This window comes from Pungitius pungitius, chromosome 14 (assembly GCF_949316345.1).
Source record: "Pungitius pungitius chromosome 14, fPunPun2.1, whole genome shotgun sequence".
Classification (NCBI taxonomy): Eukaryota; Metazoa; Chordata; class Actinopteri; order Perciformes; family Gasterosteidae; genus Pungitius; species Pungitius pungitius.
This window is the reverse complement of record NC_084913.1, coordinates 11853089-11865662: the sequence shown is the minus strand read 5'-3', so window position 1 is coordinate 11865662 and position 12574 is coordinate 11853089. Positions and strand designations below refer to the sequence as shown.

The window sequence follows — 12574 nt, the reverse complement described above, 5'->3', positions numbered from 1 at the left end:
AGTAAACATCCGCTATACCAAAAAATAATGTCGCTTCTGCATATAATACCCTGCATTGGCATTTTGAGATCTTTAGAAAAAGCGTGTTGGATTAACACATGGTACATGATTGCAGCGGATTCATCCATGAATGCACTAACGTTAAATGTGACGGTCACCCGTCCATTTGACTCAAATTAAATGAAAGACATTCCGAAAGTGGATGAAACACGGGGACTTCACTACTGTTATTAAATCTGTTTACGAATGATAAAAGAGCTAAGATCTCTCCATTGAATGCACCTAAAGAAGGTGGGTCTAACTGCCGAACGTTATTTGAACGAACCCGGAAGTTGTTGACAGGGAACTCTCTTGCTGCGTGAGACTATCGCAGTTGACTTTCTGCTAGCTCACAAGGAATGTACCCTGTGAAGTAAACAGTGTTTATAATAATTAGTTGGCAATTTTCACGAGGTGCACACACACTTCTTAACACCGTTTAACTCTCTGACTTTAGCGCGCGTAAAGCCGGATTTCTCGTTGCTAGATTTCTGTACCAGTTAGCGTTAGAAAACAAAGCTAAGGTTACTTTTCAAGGATGCAGGTGCAGAGGGTCGTCCTCAACTCAAGACCAGGTTGGAAACTTTTAATTATTGATTTTATAATAGAATGTGACACTCGTTGCTTCAACATGAATGCACACGCGTGGCTTTATTGTGGCTCTTTATTTACGCTTAAAGGTAATAATGGAGCGCCGGTTGCTGAAAACTTCCGTCTTGAGGAGACGACTTTGTCACGTGACCTCAAAGATGGGGAGGTCCTTGTTCGGACGCTTTGCTTATCAGTCGACCCTTACATGGTATTAATCACACAGTCTATGCTATTGGTTCAGTCTGAATTGTAATGATTTTTTGTGATTTTAATCTGCTCGCCCACAAATAGATCCCGAGCTAAATTACTGTTACAAAACAATACACGCTTCTTCTTGTCCCTGCAATTAAGACCACACAAGTGATACCAAGTAATATCAGTCAACTCGACGTGTCTTATCCATAGAGTTGAACATAAAACCATTTCCATCACTCATACTTCTCCTACTGTTGTATTGCTTCCCAGCGATGCAGAATGAATGAAGACACCGGTGTTGACTATGTGACCCCATGGCAACTCTGTGAGTGTGTGGACGGCGGAGGGGTCGGCGTGGTTGAGTCCAGCCGCTGCAGCCCTTGCAGTGAGGGAGATGTGGTCACTTCATTCAACTGGCCTTGGCAGACCTATGCTGTCATGAACGGAAGTGCCCTGCAGAAGGTGTGGCATGGCGCTGTGTGTCAACAACATTAGGATAAAGTCCATATTTCCCTCTTGCATCATTTTGAATAATGCTTTTGAAATGCATGCATGTACTAAAAGTCCCTTGCAAGTGACAAGCAAGCCTTCTGCAAATAAATACTGAATGTGATAATACCTTCTGTTTATACTGCAGGTTGATCCAAAATTGGTTGATGGACGCGTGTCTTACTTTTTGGGTGCAGTTGGCATTACAGGCCTCACTGCTCTGTTGGGCGTGAGGGAGAAGGGTAATGTGACCAAAGGGGCCGATCAGACCATGGTGGTGAGCGGCGCTGCTGGGGCCTGTGGCTCCATAGCTGGACAGGTAACTACAGTTATAGCTGTCTGAGATATTGCCGAAATGCATCGAAATGGCATTTTTGAAATGCCTTTATTTCTACATGTTTACTCTCTTGTATACAGATTTTTTTTAAAAATATTTTTCTAAACTCTATAACAGGCTTAAATGTAAGAAATAAAAAGGCAAGATGGTCGGTAACAACAATAACTCGTAACCGATCTAATCCTGCTAAACATTTGCAGAGGTTAGATTACAGAGAAGAGGATGTGAATCCTGATTGTATCGCTTCCTCCTGCTTATTTTTCCAGATCGGCAGGCTGGATGGCTGTGTGAGAGTGGTTGGGATTTGTGGTTCTGATGAGAAATGCAGAGCTTTAGTGGATGACCTGGGCTTTTCATCTGCCATCAACTACCGGCGGGAGGACGTCCCTGCAAGACTGACTGAATGCTGCCCTGACGGGATCGATGTTTACTTTGACAACGTGGGAGGGGCCATCAGTGATGCTGTAATCACACAGGTGCTGCTTGAGCTGTGTCTGTGCTTGAAGAACATAGCAGTGGTTGTGTACATTTATTTATTCGGGCTGAGGTGTTAGTTGCCGTTTCTTTTCCCTCATGGCACATGCAGAATTAGAAGTGGTGGCCGTGGATTCTGAAGCGCTTCCTCCTGAGTTGCATCGGTGAGTCTTTTCTGTCTCATGAACTCATTGTCCCTCATTGACCTCCAACCGTCTTACCACCAGATGAACAGCGGCAGCCACGTGATCCTTTGTGGGCAGATCTCACAGTACAACAAGGACGTGCCGTATCCCCCGCCGCTGAGCGAGGAGATAAAGGAAACACTGCGAAGGAAGAACATCACACGGGAGCGATTTACGGTGCTCAACTACATGAACAAAGCTGAAGCTGCCCTCTGTGAACTCAGCCAGCGAGTTCAATCAGGCCAAATCAAAGTGAGGAGGAAACGGATGATGATGATGATGTGTGGTGGATTTTGTGGGTGTCTCCGTATCCGTGCATCATTTAGCTATAATGTTGCTTTCTCTCCGCAGGTGCTGGAAACTGTGGTGAATGGGATCGAAAATATGGGAGGTATGTAAGATTGAAATATTGCATTTCCTTACTGTATATCATTTATTTGTTTAACTTTTTAATCTATTTTGCAGATGCATTTTGCTCTATGATGACAGGGGGAAACATTGGCAAGCAAATTATAAAGATATCAGAGTGAGGAAAATCATCTGCTCTCACCTGGCCGACGCCTTGGGAAATTAACCGACAGTTTCTATCACCGCCATTAACACTAACTTAATCAGCTCATATGAGTTGTTGCATTAATTAGGACGCAATGTTCTCTGAAATTGTCTCCTTGTGAAAAATAAATGTAAAGAGTGCTTGGAGGCTAGTTAAGTGTTGAATTCCATTACTTGTTAATCTAGACTTATTGATGCAGAAGATGTTATTAACCCTCCTTTTAAATTGCAACACTACATCATATCTTCCAGTATAGAAATATGCAGATGTTTCATTGTGTGGAGCCCCTAAAAAGGCTACCAAACATGTACAAGAAATACAAAGCTTTATTTATTTTACCTCCAATCAGTTGAAAAGTGGTTCGTAAGCGTTTAAACTGAAACCCTTGGTGGTTTGACACACATCACCAGCTTCCTCCGCTAGCTACGTAGCCCAAGCTAACCGTCTGCATAGAACCACAGCCAGTGCATGTACCAATTTAGCGTCACTGTCTTAACACGAAGCAATTGGCTGGCAGGCTAATATACGAACAAACATTATCTTAAAGTGACGTTCAATTTATTTATTCTGAAACTCAATATAAATAAGGCTTTGGGTTGATTTCATTTCTATGCTGAGTCAAAGATCTGTAAGCAGCTAACCTTGCTAACCTTGTGTACACTCAATTATTGGCCAAAGTGCTTTAAGAGTCTGCACACAATTAACATTACGCGTGTGTTGTATTTAAGACAAAATCTAGACTGCATTGTGTCGTCAGTCATTGTCTGGATGTGACTTGATCTCGGTTCTCATACTGTACAAATAAAGATTTTTAAATAACATTAGCATGGATCAACTGTTTGCATTAGCTTTTCAGTAAAAGCTTCAAAGGCCACAAAAGCAAAGCTTCAGCAGCGTAGAGGATAAACAGGCGCTGTTTGCAAAGAGCCTTGACTGGCACAAAGGGCTACTTAGTGTGTTTATTTTCCATCAATGTTTTCAGATAAGCTCCATACAAATAACCAACTCCTTAAACGTTAAACAAAAAGATAAATAGTGCAGCTAAAATATAAAGGCTTTTTCTTATCACTCTTTGTTTCAATTATTTAACTTTTCTTTCACTTGAGCAGCATATTCATTGGTAACATCATGCGACAATGACATGCAGACCAACGCAACGTGTATGAATTACTGTAATGAGCATTTTATTCCACAGCACTATAAACCAATAAAAAAAACAATGTGGTTGGCTCTAATTTCAGTTGTCACCAGAAAAACAAGTGTCAAAATCATCCACTTTTCATTCATATACGTCTGTGTTTGAAGATAGGAGGGGATGCAGAATAAGTCAGTGAGTGAACAGTGGGGCTTCATAAAGGTGGCGGCGTCGCTCTTCTTCTCGTGAGCGGCACAGAACCATCGCATCCACAGTCAGTTAAACATAATGAGTGACAATGCATACACTTTCAGAGCTGTGTCATCCAGATACGGTTTTGTTGACTTTCTGCCAAAAATATATGAAAAGGAAGGTGAAATAGAACACAATACCGCCTCCTTGTGGACAGACTGACAAACCTGATGAGAATCATTGGAGAACAACTCCGCAGAAACAGCAGTTCCTTCATTTGTAGGATCTGTCAGAATGCGGGAATTACAAAACACTAGTACTACTATGCAGAGAAGGGGCAAAAGTTATCAAACTGTCAAAAGTACACATGATTACATTTTCACATTATCTCTGGGCTGTTCTAATTTTAAGCATAATTCTTTTTTACAATTATTCTGCGCTCATGCAGAGTACGGTTTCAAAAAAACAACACTCAGTATCCAACTCTGTTGGAACATTGTTTTCCATTAAAAGACTTTTTGGAATCCCGCTGCCTCTGACGCATTGAATGTGAGCGCAACAGACACAGTTTACTTCTCTCAGACCTCCACAGAAAAAGGAAATGAGAAATATAGACAGACAGTGTTGTCAAATTAATTCCAACAAAAGGGATGCCCTTTACCAGTGCAGACATACACTGGCACTCAATACGATCAGAAAGAATAAATAAATAAAAGCTGCGTAATGGTTCATCTCATTTCAACACATAGCACATTCATTTTGTTGTTGTTTTTTTGCCACCACACATCGGGATTGTGTTATCGTGGCTTTTTAGTTTAAAGAGTTGCTGGAGTATAAAAACATTGTCCTGAAACAATACTGTGACCTGCCTCTTGTTCAAGTGTTCACATTCCTGAGAAACAAACAGCTGCTTTCTGTATTCACGCTTGAAGTCCGGCCAGCTTGTTGTCTATGCACATATACTTTGCTATGTGGCAGTTGTGTGCAGTGGAATTCTTGTCATTTAAAAACACTCTTGGTCATTAACTGCTTGTACGCAGATTCGACTTTAGTGTTTGATCTATTTGTTTTTATCTTTATTTGATTTCCTTTAAATCATATTTAGAATAAACATGATAACATAACTGTTTAAGTTGCATTTACTTTAACTACCACGTTCGGTCAGCCGTGTCGAGTTAGCAAAGCTCACAAGGTACAAAAAGGCTTTTCTTTCCCTCATCCACGGTTTGTGTTTCCAAAGTTAAACAAGAGGTTTGATTTGGCACGTCCCGCCTTCATTAGCGAATGAAAATAATCTTCAGGGGGGAAGAATAAAGTTGAGTGTAAAGAGTGTTTTTCTTATTCATCCTTTGGCAGTGGTGAAGTGACAGCTGGCCAAGGCAGCACTTCCAAAAAGGGCTAAAGCTCGACTAAATGAATGAGCTCAAACCACAGCAGGATATACCATTGGCCGTAGCCGTGACTTGTTCCCTAAGCTCAAATAGGCTATTTTACTCCCAACGTCACCTAGGTGTTGTTTCTTTTTACATTACGTTTCGTTTTACAATAACATGCATATTAAGCAAACAATACTATCTATACACAGGATAGTGAGTGATGTACTGTGAAGTGGCTGTTTGAAAGAGGAGGGGTAGAAGGACGGGGAGGGGCCTGCTGTCTTGGGACCATTCAGGCTTTCAGGTTGGATAAGAGACAGCAAAATATATCTGTGAGTCAGGCTCGAGAGGAGTCGTGGCGGCACAGTGAAGTCACTGTCAAGAGGGAGTGACACTCTTGCAGCTGTTGCGTAAGGGAGGGGCGGGGCCTGCCCAGGCGCGGTAGATCAACAGCAGACTGAGCCCCAATGCCCACGTGCGGACTGGAGACAGGAAAAAGGCTATCAGGCCGTAGGTCTGCAGGAGAAAGTAGCAGGAGTGCACCTGCCAAGTGAGCAGCAGCAGCATGATGAGGTGAATCGCCAGAGTCTGCAAGCGGCAGCCCGGCCGCAGGAAGTGGGATCGGAAGGTGTTGCCGCGACAACGGTGGTGGAGGCTCCAGCAGAGATAACAGGTCAGGGGCATGTTGAAGAACAGCAGCTGGCAGAGAGAGGGAAATGACTCCAGTTAGATGGGATTTGTTCTTGATTATCACTCTGGGCTGCTAAACAACATAAGAATGGACTAGCATGTTAGCGGAACATGTAAAGCTAAACATATGAATTAACTTTTGGTCTCCACCACCTCCTGAGAGAAATATCTAGGGTTTCAGCTGCCAAACAAAAGGAAATAATAATCTGTCTATGATCATGAGTGACATACAAATAAGTAACTTGGCACCATCCTAATAAAAAGAGCACCAATAGACACAATGCATGCATGTACACACACAACAGACTTGTAGATGTGCTGGATAAAATGTAATTTGCTACCTGAACAACTCCAATAACATAAGTGAGGCTGCCCTCCAGGAAGTGTCCATCAACGAACACCCCAAAGGCAAAGCAGGCCCCACTATGGCCGTCTATCAGCTCTCCTACGAACCACGGACCTGACAGGAAGACAACACAATGAGTTAGTTAGACAGGAACAGATGCAAGATTACAAAGAGATCTTTCAGAGAAAACCAATATTTTAACTTCACACAGTAGATTTGAGCCTCGCATTTAGAAATCGTGATTTGCAAGATCAACATCATTCTAAAAGTAGATGCATGTTCCGCCTGAAGCACCAGGCAAAGAGAGGAGAAAAAACCTGTCAACCTACCTAAGGCTGTGCACAGATTGAACAGCAGCAGAGAGTAGTAGAAGGAGTCCATTGTGCTGACCAGATGTAGCGACATACATGCTTGAGATGTCAATCCTGTGGTAGATTAACAAAACAAAAATGCAGAGCAATGAGAATGACGACCAAATAAAAACGACAGCTTTTATTCACGCCTGTTTGTCTGACGTTAACGCGAGAGTCCGACTGTTGACATCGGATAAGTGCACTTTAGTGGCTGCTCACCTCTGCCAGAGGGAACCCGCAGGAACCTGAAGGCCATCAGCACCCCGACGTTCAGCAGGATCGTTAACACGAAGGCAGCCCGGGCCAGGATGTAATGGTCTGTGAGGAGGACGAAGGACTGCCCAAAACCAAAGCTCGGAGTCAGGTCGTCCTGCAGAGTAAAGTGCTGCTCCCGCACCGACGCCCGGCCTGCCGAGTCCTGACTCGCACGCAAAGACACAAAACGTTTGAATCCCTCAAGTGTAAGAAAGAGCCTCAGTGCACAGAGAGCAGATGTATCTATGAACTCAAGTAAGCACACCAACCCTATCGAATCAAGACTGAATCAAGGATGAAAGAGTCTGAGGACCCTTTATTTTGGAAGATAAATGATTGCCGCACTGACCTTCACGTTCACTCTGATGGTGTGCAGTCCAGTGAGGTAGAGAGACGGATCCCACAGCAGAACGTAGAGAGGACCTCCGGCAGAGTGGCCGTTCCCCAGAGGTTCCCCATCTACGCTCACATGCACCGATGTGATCGGAGCCTCCGAGAAGGCCAAGATCCTAAGGAGGAAATGAATGTTCTCACATTAAAAATGTCATATTAGATAACTAGATAGATTCTGAACATTTCGTCTTTAAAATAAATCCGAAACAGAAGTGCAGATGGGCTTTAGGAAAACATGAACAGATGTTACTGTCATTGAAATAGCTGTAATAGTTTCAGAGTAATTGCCAAAAAAGTCCTTTAAAAAGATGCAATACCAAACTCAAAATGTAGTTGATTGTTCCAACCTCTACCAAGTGGCATCAAAAGCTAACACCAGAATTTTACACACGTAGAAGTGCTTTAAGAAATATTACCCCCCAAAAAAATTAAGCAGTTTTTTTGCATTAATGATAAAACTTTGCAAGGTGGGTATACAATGTATGAGGAGCGGGTCGTCTGTAAAATGAAGTGTTGTGGTACCATGTGTTGTTTTATGGTTCAACAAACACACACCTGATGTGTGTCGATCTCTTTATTCGACCCAGCGGTTCCACTCCGGGATGCAGGTACTGTGCGTCCTTGGGGTTGGTGATGAGCACCGCGGGCCACTGCTCGAACCTCAGGTCAGAAAAACTCAGCAGGTCATGGTCCAAGGCCAGAACCCTGTACCTGGAGACGGGGAGGGGGGAGGGGAGGTCAATAAAGCCTTTTAGTTACCACAACGAGTGCAGTTTAATCCTGTTCAAATCGCAATAGCAAAGCAGCACAACATATAAATGCATCATATCTGCATCATACCTGCGGTTGTCCATCCAGTCACCCAGCTCCAGCTCCAGGGTGCCTTGAGGATGCCGACTGTGGAGGACGGGCATCAGGCCGCCCAACGTGTGCAGGTGACCACACAGATATGCGACTGCAGATCTACACACAAGAAGTCCAAACGTCAGAAAGCTGTCCGAACATCCCAACGACTGCTTGAAAATACTTTCAGTGTTCCTGCACGTGCAAAATAAATGAATCAAAAATTTCCCATCACTTGGATTTGCAAGAGGGTGAAAATTCAAACCAGCTGCCAGTCAAACCCTGATAACCTTTAGTTTCCTTGTGGTGCGATTGCGTAATAAAAATCTAGTTTGTTTGTCAAAAGAGCAGCAGAGGAGTCAATATACGTTCACACACACACACACACACACACACACACACACACGCTTTTAACCAACAGGTTTAACATCCAGCATATTCTTACCTCATCACGTCCCGAAGCCCGGGAGCCGGAGAGACAACAGTGGAAGTGGTGTAGTGGCCGAACCAGATCGACTGGTTGCTTTTCAGACTCTCGACTCTGAACGTGTCCAGCAAGTCCATTTGAGTCTGTCACATTTTGAGCAAAGAGTGTATCGGTACTTGTTCATTATTCCTTTGCAGACACAGCGCTGTATATTATTTAAAGCACGAGGATACAACCTTGTATTTGCGTATTTCTTAAATTAATATCACTATTCAAGGCCACATTTCTTGAATATGACCTTATGAAGTCTGCTCTAACCTTCAAGTCTAATAAAATGATTAGTGACTATTCAAAGCTTATCTGCTTCATGTTTGACACAAATTCAGTGAATCGTAATGTTTTGTCAAAAGAAGGTACGAGACAGTCGTACCTGGTTGAGAATACCAAAGAAGTTGTAAGGCCTCTTGGGTCCTGGATCCAAAGTGGCATCCGCACAGACAAAGGAGTAGTTGCCAAAGGGTTTTTTGTGAACATAGTGAAAGGAGCCTACTTTCTGATTAGCAGAGTATTTCCTACAGAGAATTGAAAGAAAAAAAAGAGTCAGTGTGAGCAACGAGATACGTCGGCCCGGTTTGAAACCAAGCAGCTCAATCGAGCCCAAAGATAGTACGAAGCATTTCAAATAAACAAAGGATGCAAAGGATGACCACAACGTTAGGAAATAGAAGATCAACCGCCAATTACAGGCGTAGCAACGGCACATAAAACATCATTTGTGTCAGAAGGAGGGCGCGTCAGTATCTGTTCTTGCAGATTCTGCTTCTATTTTTGTCCTCAGGAAGCTCAGACCGCTTAGATTATTGTCAATAAATAGGTCTGCAGCTTCTCATGTTTCAGTGGCATTGAAGTTACGATGTGCTCTGATCGACTTCACACTGAGCGAGCTGGGAGTCATGCAGGAGGAGGCTGCGACTGGGTGTGAATCAGGCATTTACTGTAATGTTGATCAATTCATACTGACCGGTAGTAATTGTTGACGCTGTCCAGAGAAATAATATTGAAGGCATCTGTTGAGAGATATTTAAAATAGTGAGATTGGGCAGTAAAAAAAATGATGAAAGAGGTTACTGAATGTCTAATGAGGAAATTCCCAGTGGAACAATATAATTAATATTTAATCACATTTCCTCATGTTACGGGAAGATAAGAACAATATCAGTTTTTACAATGAACCCCAACAACTGACATCAACAACTGTGATCAATAAGAGCAGAACATCCGTCAGAGGAAGTCCACATCCGATAACTAGTTGTCTTTTCTTTCCAGCTAGATAGATATCTCCTTTCACATCAAATCTAATGGAAGGGATTGAGATCCAATAACGGGAGGATGGAAGCAGCACCGAAGAGGAAGGACGATGAAGACCACGGTTAATGGATTCTTGGTAACGTCCTAATTGTACTCTGGGATGTTTCTAATGGAAAGAACAACACGGTAACAAAGAGCTGCAGTTAATCACCATGATTTCCACGGATGTCTATCCACCTGGTGCGCTCCATCACACGCGACCTCTTCAGGATGTTGTGGTAGGCCTGCCACTCGACCTCATGCTGGAGGGAGCCCACCTTGCTCTCTGTTTTAGCATCTGTCAGATCCCCTGCGGAGTGGGAAAAGATTCATCTGAGATATGGGGAGGGGGGGGGGGGGGGGCATGGCCACACCTGTATGGCCTCAGTAAGAGACTTTTTAATGACTTTGGTTAGAGACGGGTGGTGAGTTACTGCACCTGTTGCGAGCACCAGATCCGGCTTGATCACCTTGATCGTGTCAGTGCAGAACTTTTCAAAATCTGGAATGCGTCTCGGGTCATGAAATCGACTAATGTGAATGTCAGAAACCTAAAATCAGACATAAAGAAATCAGATAAAGAAATAATAATATAAGGCTTTTTATTCAACCTTTTTAACAGATTAGTATAGGTGTCGTAAAACAGAATGGTACAAAGTCTGATAATAATCACAACGTGGGCGAATCTCTTTTTTTCTACCTGACAATGACAGGCTTCTGTGGTCGGTGACCCCTTCCTGTCAATCATTCAGAGATATCTATCAGGGTATCTATTCCATCTATGTTACCTTTTTACTGTTAAGATTAAACACCATCAAAAGACCAAAAAAAAAGACCAACCAGGGCTGGCGAGACGGAACCAATCCCACCTGTATGAACCAGAATATATTGCCCAACTCGCCGCCGGGGAATGGTGGAGACCTCCCTTCATGTCCATCGCCGACAGTCGGGTGCTGAACGCTCCGCTTCGGGTGCCAAGCCGTGTCATAGCTGTCCAACACCCAGGAGGTGATGCACGCCAGAGCCAGTCCGAGGATAACCAGCGCACCGAACAGCTTCAGCATCCTCCTGTAGTGGCGAGAGAGGGGGCTAGCTGCCGCCGTCTGTCCCGGGTACAGGGGCGGGAGAGGAGGGGGTGGGGGGGGCTAGCGACTGGAGGAAACAGCTACGGCGCAAGAATCACACTGACATTAACTACGGATAGTGTCAACCATCTAGCTACATAGCGAAGACCTCAGACCGTTTCTGTCGCTGCCATCGCGGCCACGGGAGATGCATTGAGGCGACGGGTTTCAGTCACGGCTCTCCGCTCAGGTGCCTTCTGAGGCGGAGGAGGAGGAGGCGGAGGCGGATGTAGCTCGGTGTAGCTAGTAGCTAGCTGGCAGCTGGAGAGCGGTTGGATTGTGGAACGTCACCGGAAGAGAGAGAGAGAGAGTGTGTGTAGCAGAAGAGCTCTCACTCTGACTCGGTTTTCAGGGTACCGCGGTCAACAGCATCATTTCCCCACCTCATAACATACTGGATATGCTCCATGATGTTATTTTATATATTCCATACATATATGTCACGTTATAAAACGTAAAAAAAGAATAATAAACAGAATTATAAACCTAATTGTTTTCAATATTTACAATAACAAGTGTATTCATTATTCTGTTTATTATTATACTACTGTTTACACATTATGCATATTATGTATCTATAAGAAAATGCGTTTTTTCCATATCCAGCTTTGATGTTCTTATCTTTCAGTTGTATGACTATTTCAGCATTGGAAAAAATGTGTTGAAGCTCATTCTGATTGTAAAGGTCGTAATTGAGTCTTAATGTCTGTTTCATTGCGTTTTACTAAATGGGAAAGATAATTTACTAAACCATCTGGGGACTAGACTATATTTCCGTCATTAATGCAATTGCCAGTGGGAATATAGCGAGATTGGCTACATGTTACTTGGTTGTGTTCAAGACCCCGCAGTAAAAAGGTTCACTTGTCATTGCAAATGGATCTTTTGCTGTGAACATTGATATCTATGCCTGTGACGACTACGCCATCAGTCATACGCCATCTTTAACTCAATGTCGCCTCCCAGTGGTCTTTGTGAAAATTGTAATTTTTCTCTGTGGCCGCATTCCAGACAGTTTCCAATGGTATAATCCTCTAAACAAAATTAAAAGATTTTAAAAAACAAACAACAATAATAACCTTTGGTGAATTTTCATTGATGGCTGTCAACGGCGTCTCATTCATCAATGTACTATCATAATTGACAAAACGTTTAAGCCGTGAAAAAACAACAACTGATCCGTGCCCGTGAACGAGCTTTTTAAAAAAGACCCCGATGCGCGCGCTCTGT

At 43.3% G+C, this 12574-nt stretch overlaps 2 protein-coding genes across 3 annotated transcripts; one reads left to right on the top strand and one right to left on the bottom strand.

Annotated features, from left to right (window-relative positions):
* The first annotated feature begins 364 nt into the window (after positions 1-364).
* Positions 365-3014, top strand: ptgr2 (prostaglandin reductase 2). The gene is made up of 8 exons (XM_037486585.2): positions 365-614; positions 720-838; positions 1096-1287; positions 1463-1633; positions 1918-2127; positions 2353-2562; positions 2662-2701; positions 2776-3014. Exons 1-8 carry the CDS (start codon positions 578-580, stop codon positions 2838-2840), a joined length of 1044 nt encoding a protein of 347 aa, XP_037342482.1. The 5' UTR covers positions 365-577; the 3' UTR covers positions 2841-3014.
* Positions 3015-4024: 1010 nt separating this feature from the next.
* tmem62 (transmembrane protein 62) lies at positions 4025-12546 on the bottom strand. 2 transcript variants are annotated; one of them, XM_037486582.2, is made up of 14 exons: positions 12424-12546; positions 11090-11605; positions 10660-10771; positions 10393-10530; positions 9895-9940; positions 9304-9445; positions 8892-9016; positions 8444-8566; positions 8159-8314; positions 7560-7719; positions 7175-7373; positions 6932-7027; positions 6598-6716; positions 4025-6265 (listed from the first exon to the last, which is right to left on the bottom strand). In XM_037486582.2, exons 2-14 carry the CDS (start codon positions 11282-11284, stop codon positions 5945-5947), a joined length of 1932 nt encoding a protein of 643 aa, XP_037342479.1. In that variant the 5' UTR covers positions 11285-11605; positions 12424-12546; the 3' UTR covers positions 4025-5944. The 2 variants fall into 2 exon arrangements, with proteins under 2 accessions (XP_037342479.1, XP_037342481.1); XM_037486584.2 differs by lacking the exon at positions 12424-12546 and adding an exon at positions 10921-10957 and having other exon boundaries at positions 11090-11121.
* Between the last annotated feature and the right edge of the window lie 28 nt (positions 12547-12574).

Bases quoted from the DNA above. Each gene is read 5' to 3' on its own strand.
- ptgr2 (XM_037486585.2), top strand. From the start codon at position 578: ATGCAGGTGCAGAGGGTCGTCCTCAACTCAAGACCAG. The intron at 2,563-2,661 runs GTGAGGAGGAAA...TTCTCTCCGCAG, and splicing joins TTCAATCAGGCCAAATCAAA to GTGCTGGAAACTGTGGTGAA. The intron at 2,702-2,775 runs GTATGTAAGATT...TCTATTTTGCAG, and splicing joins TGGGATCGAAAATATGGGAG to ATGCATTTTGCTCTATGATG.
- tmem62 (XM_037486582.2), bottom strand. From the start codon at position 11,284: ATGCTGAAGCTGTTCGGTGCGCTGGTTATCCTCGGACTGGCTCTGGCG. The intron at 7,374-7,559 runs GTCAGTGCGGCA...CGTGCGAGTCAG, and splicing joins CCATCAGAGTGAACGTGAAG to GACTCGGCAGGCCGGGCGTC. The intron at 7,028-7,174 runs GTGAGCAGCCAC...AATCTACCACAG, and splicing joins GCGGGTTCCCTCTGGCAGAG to GATTGACATCTCAAGCATGT.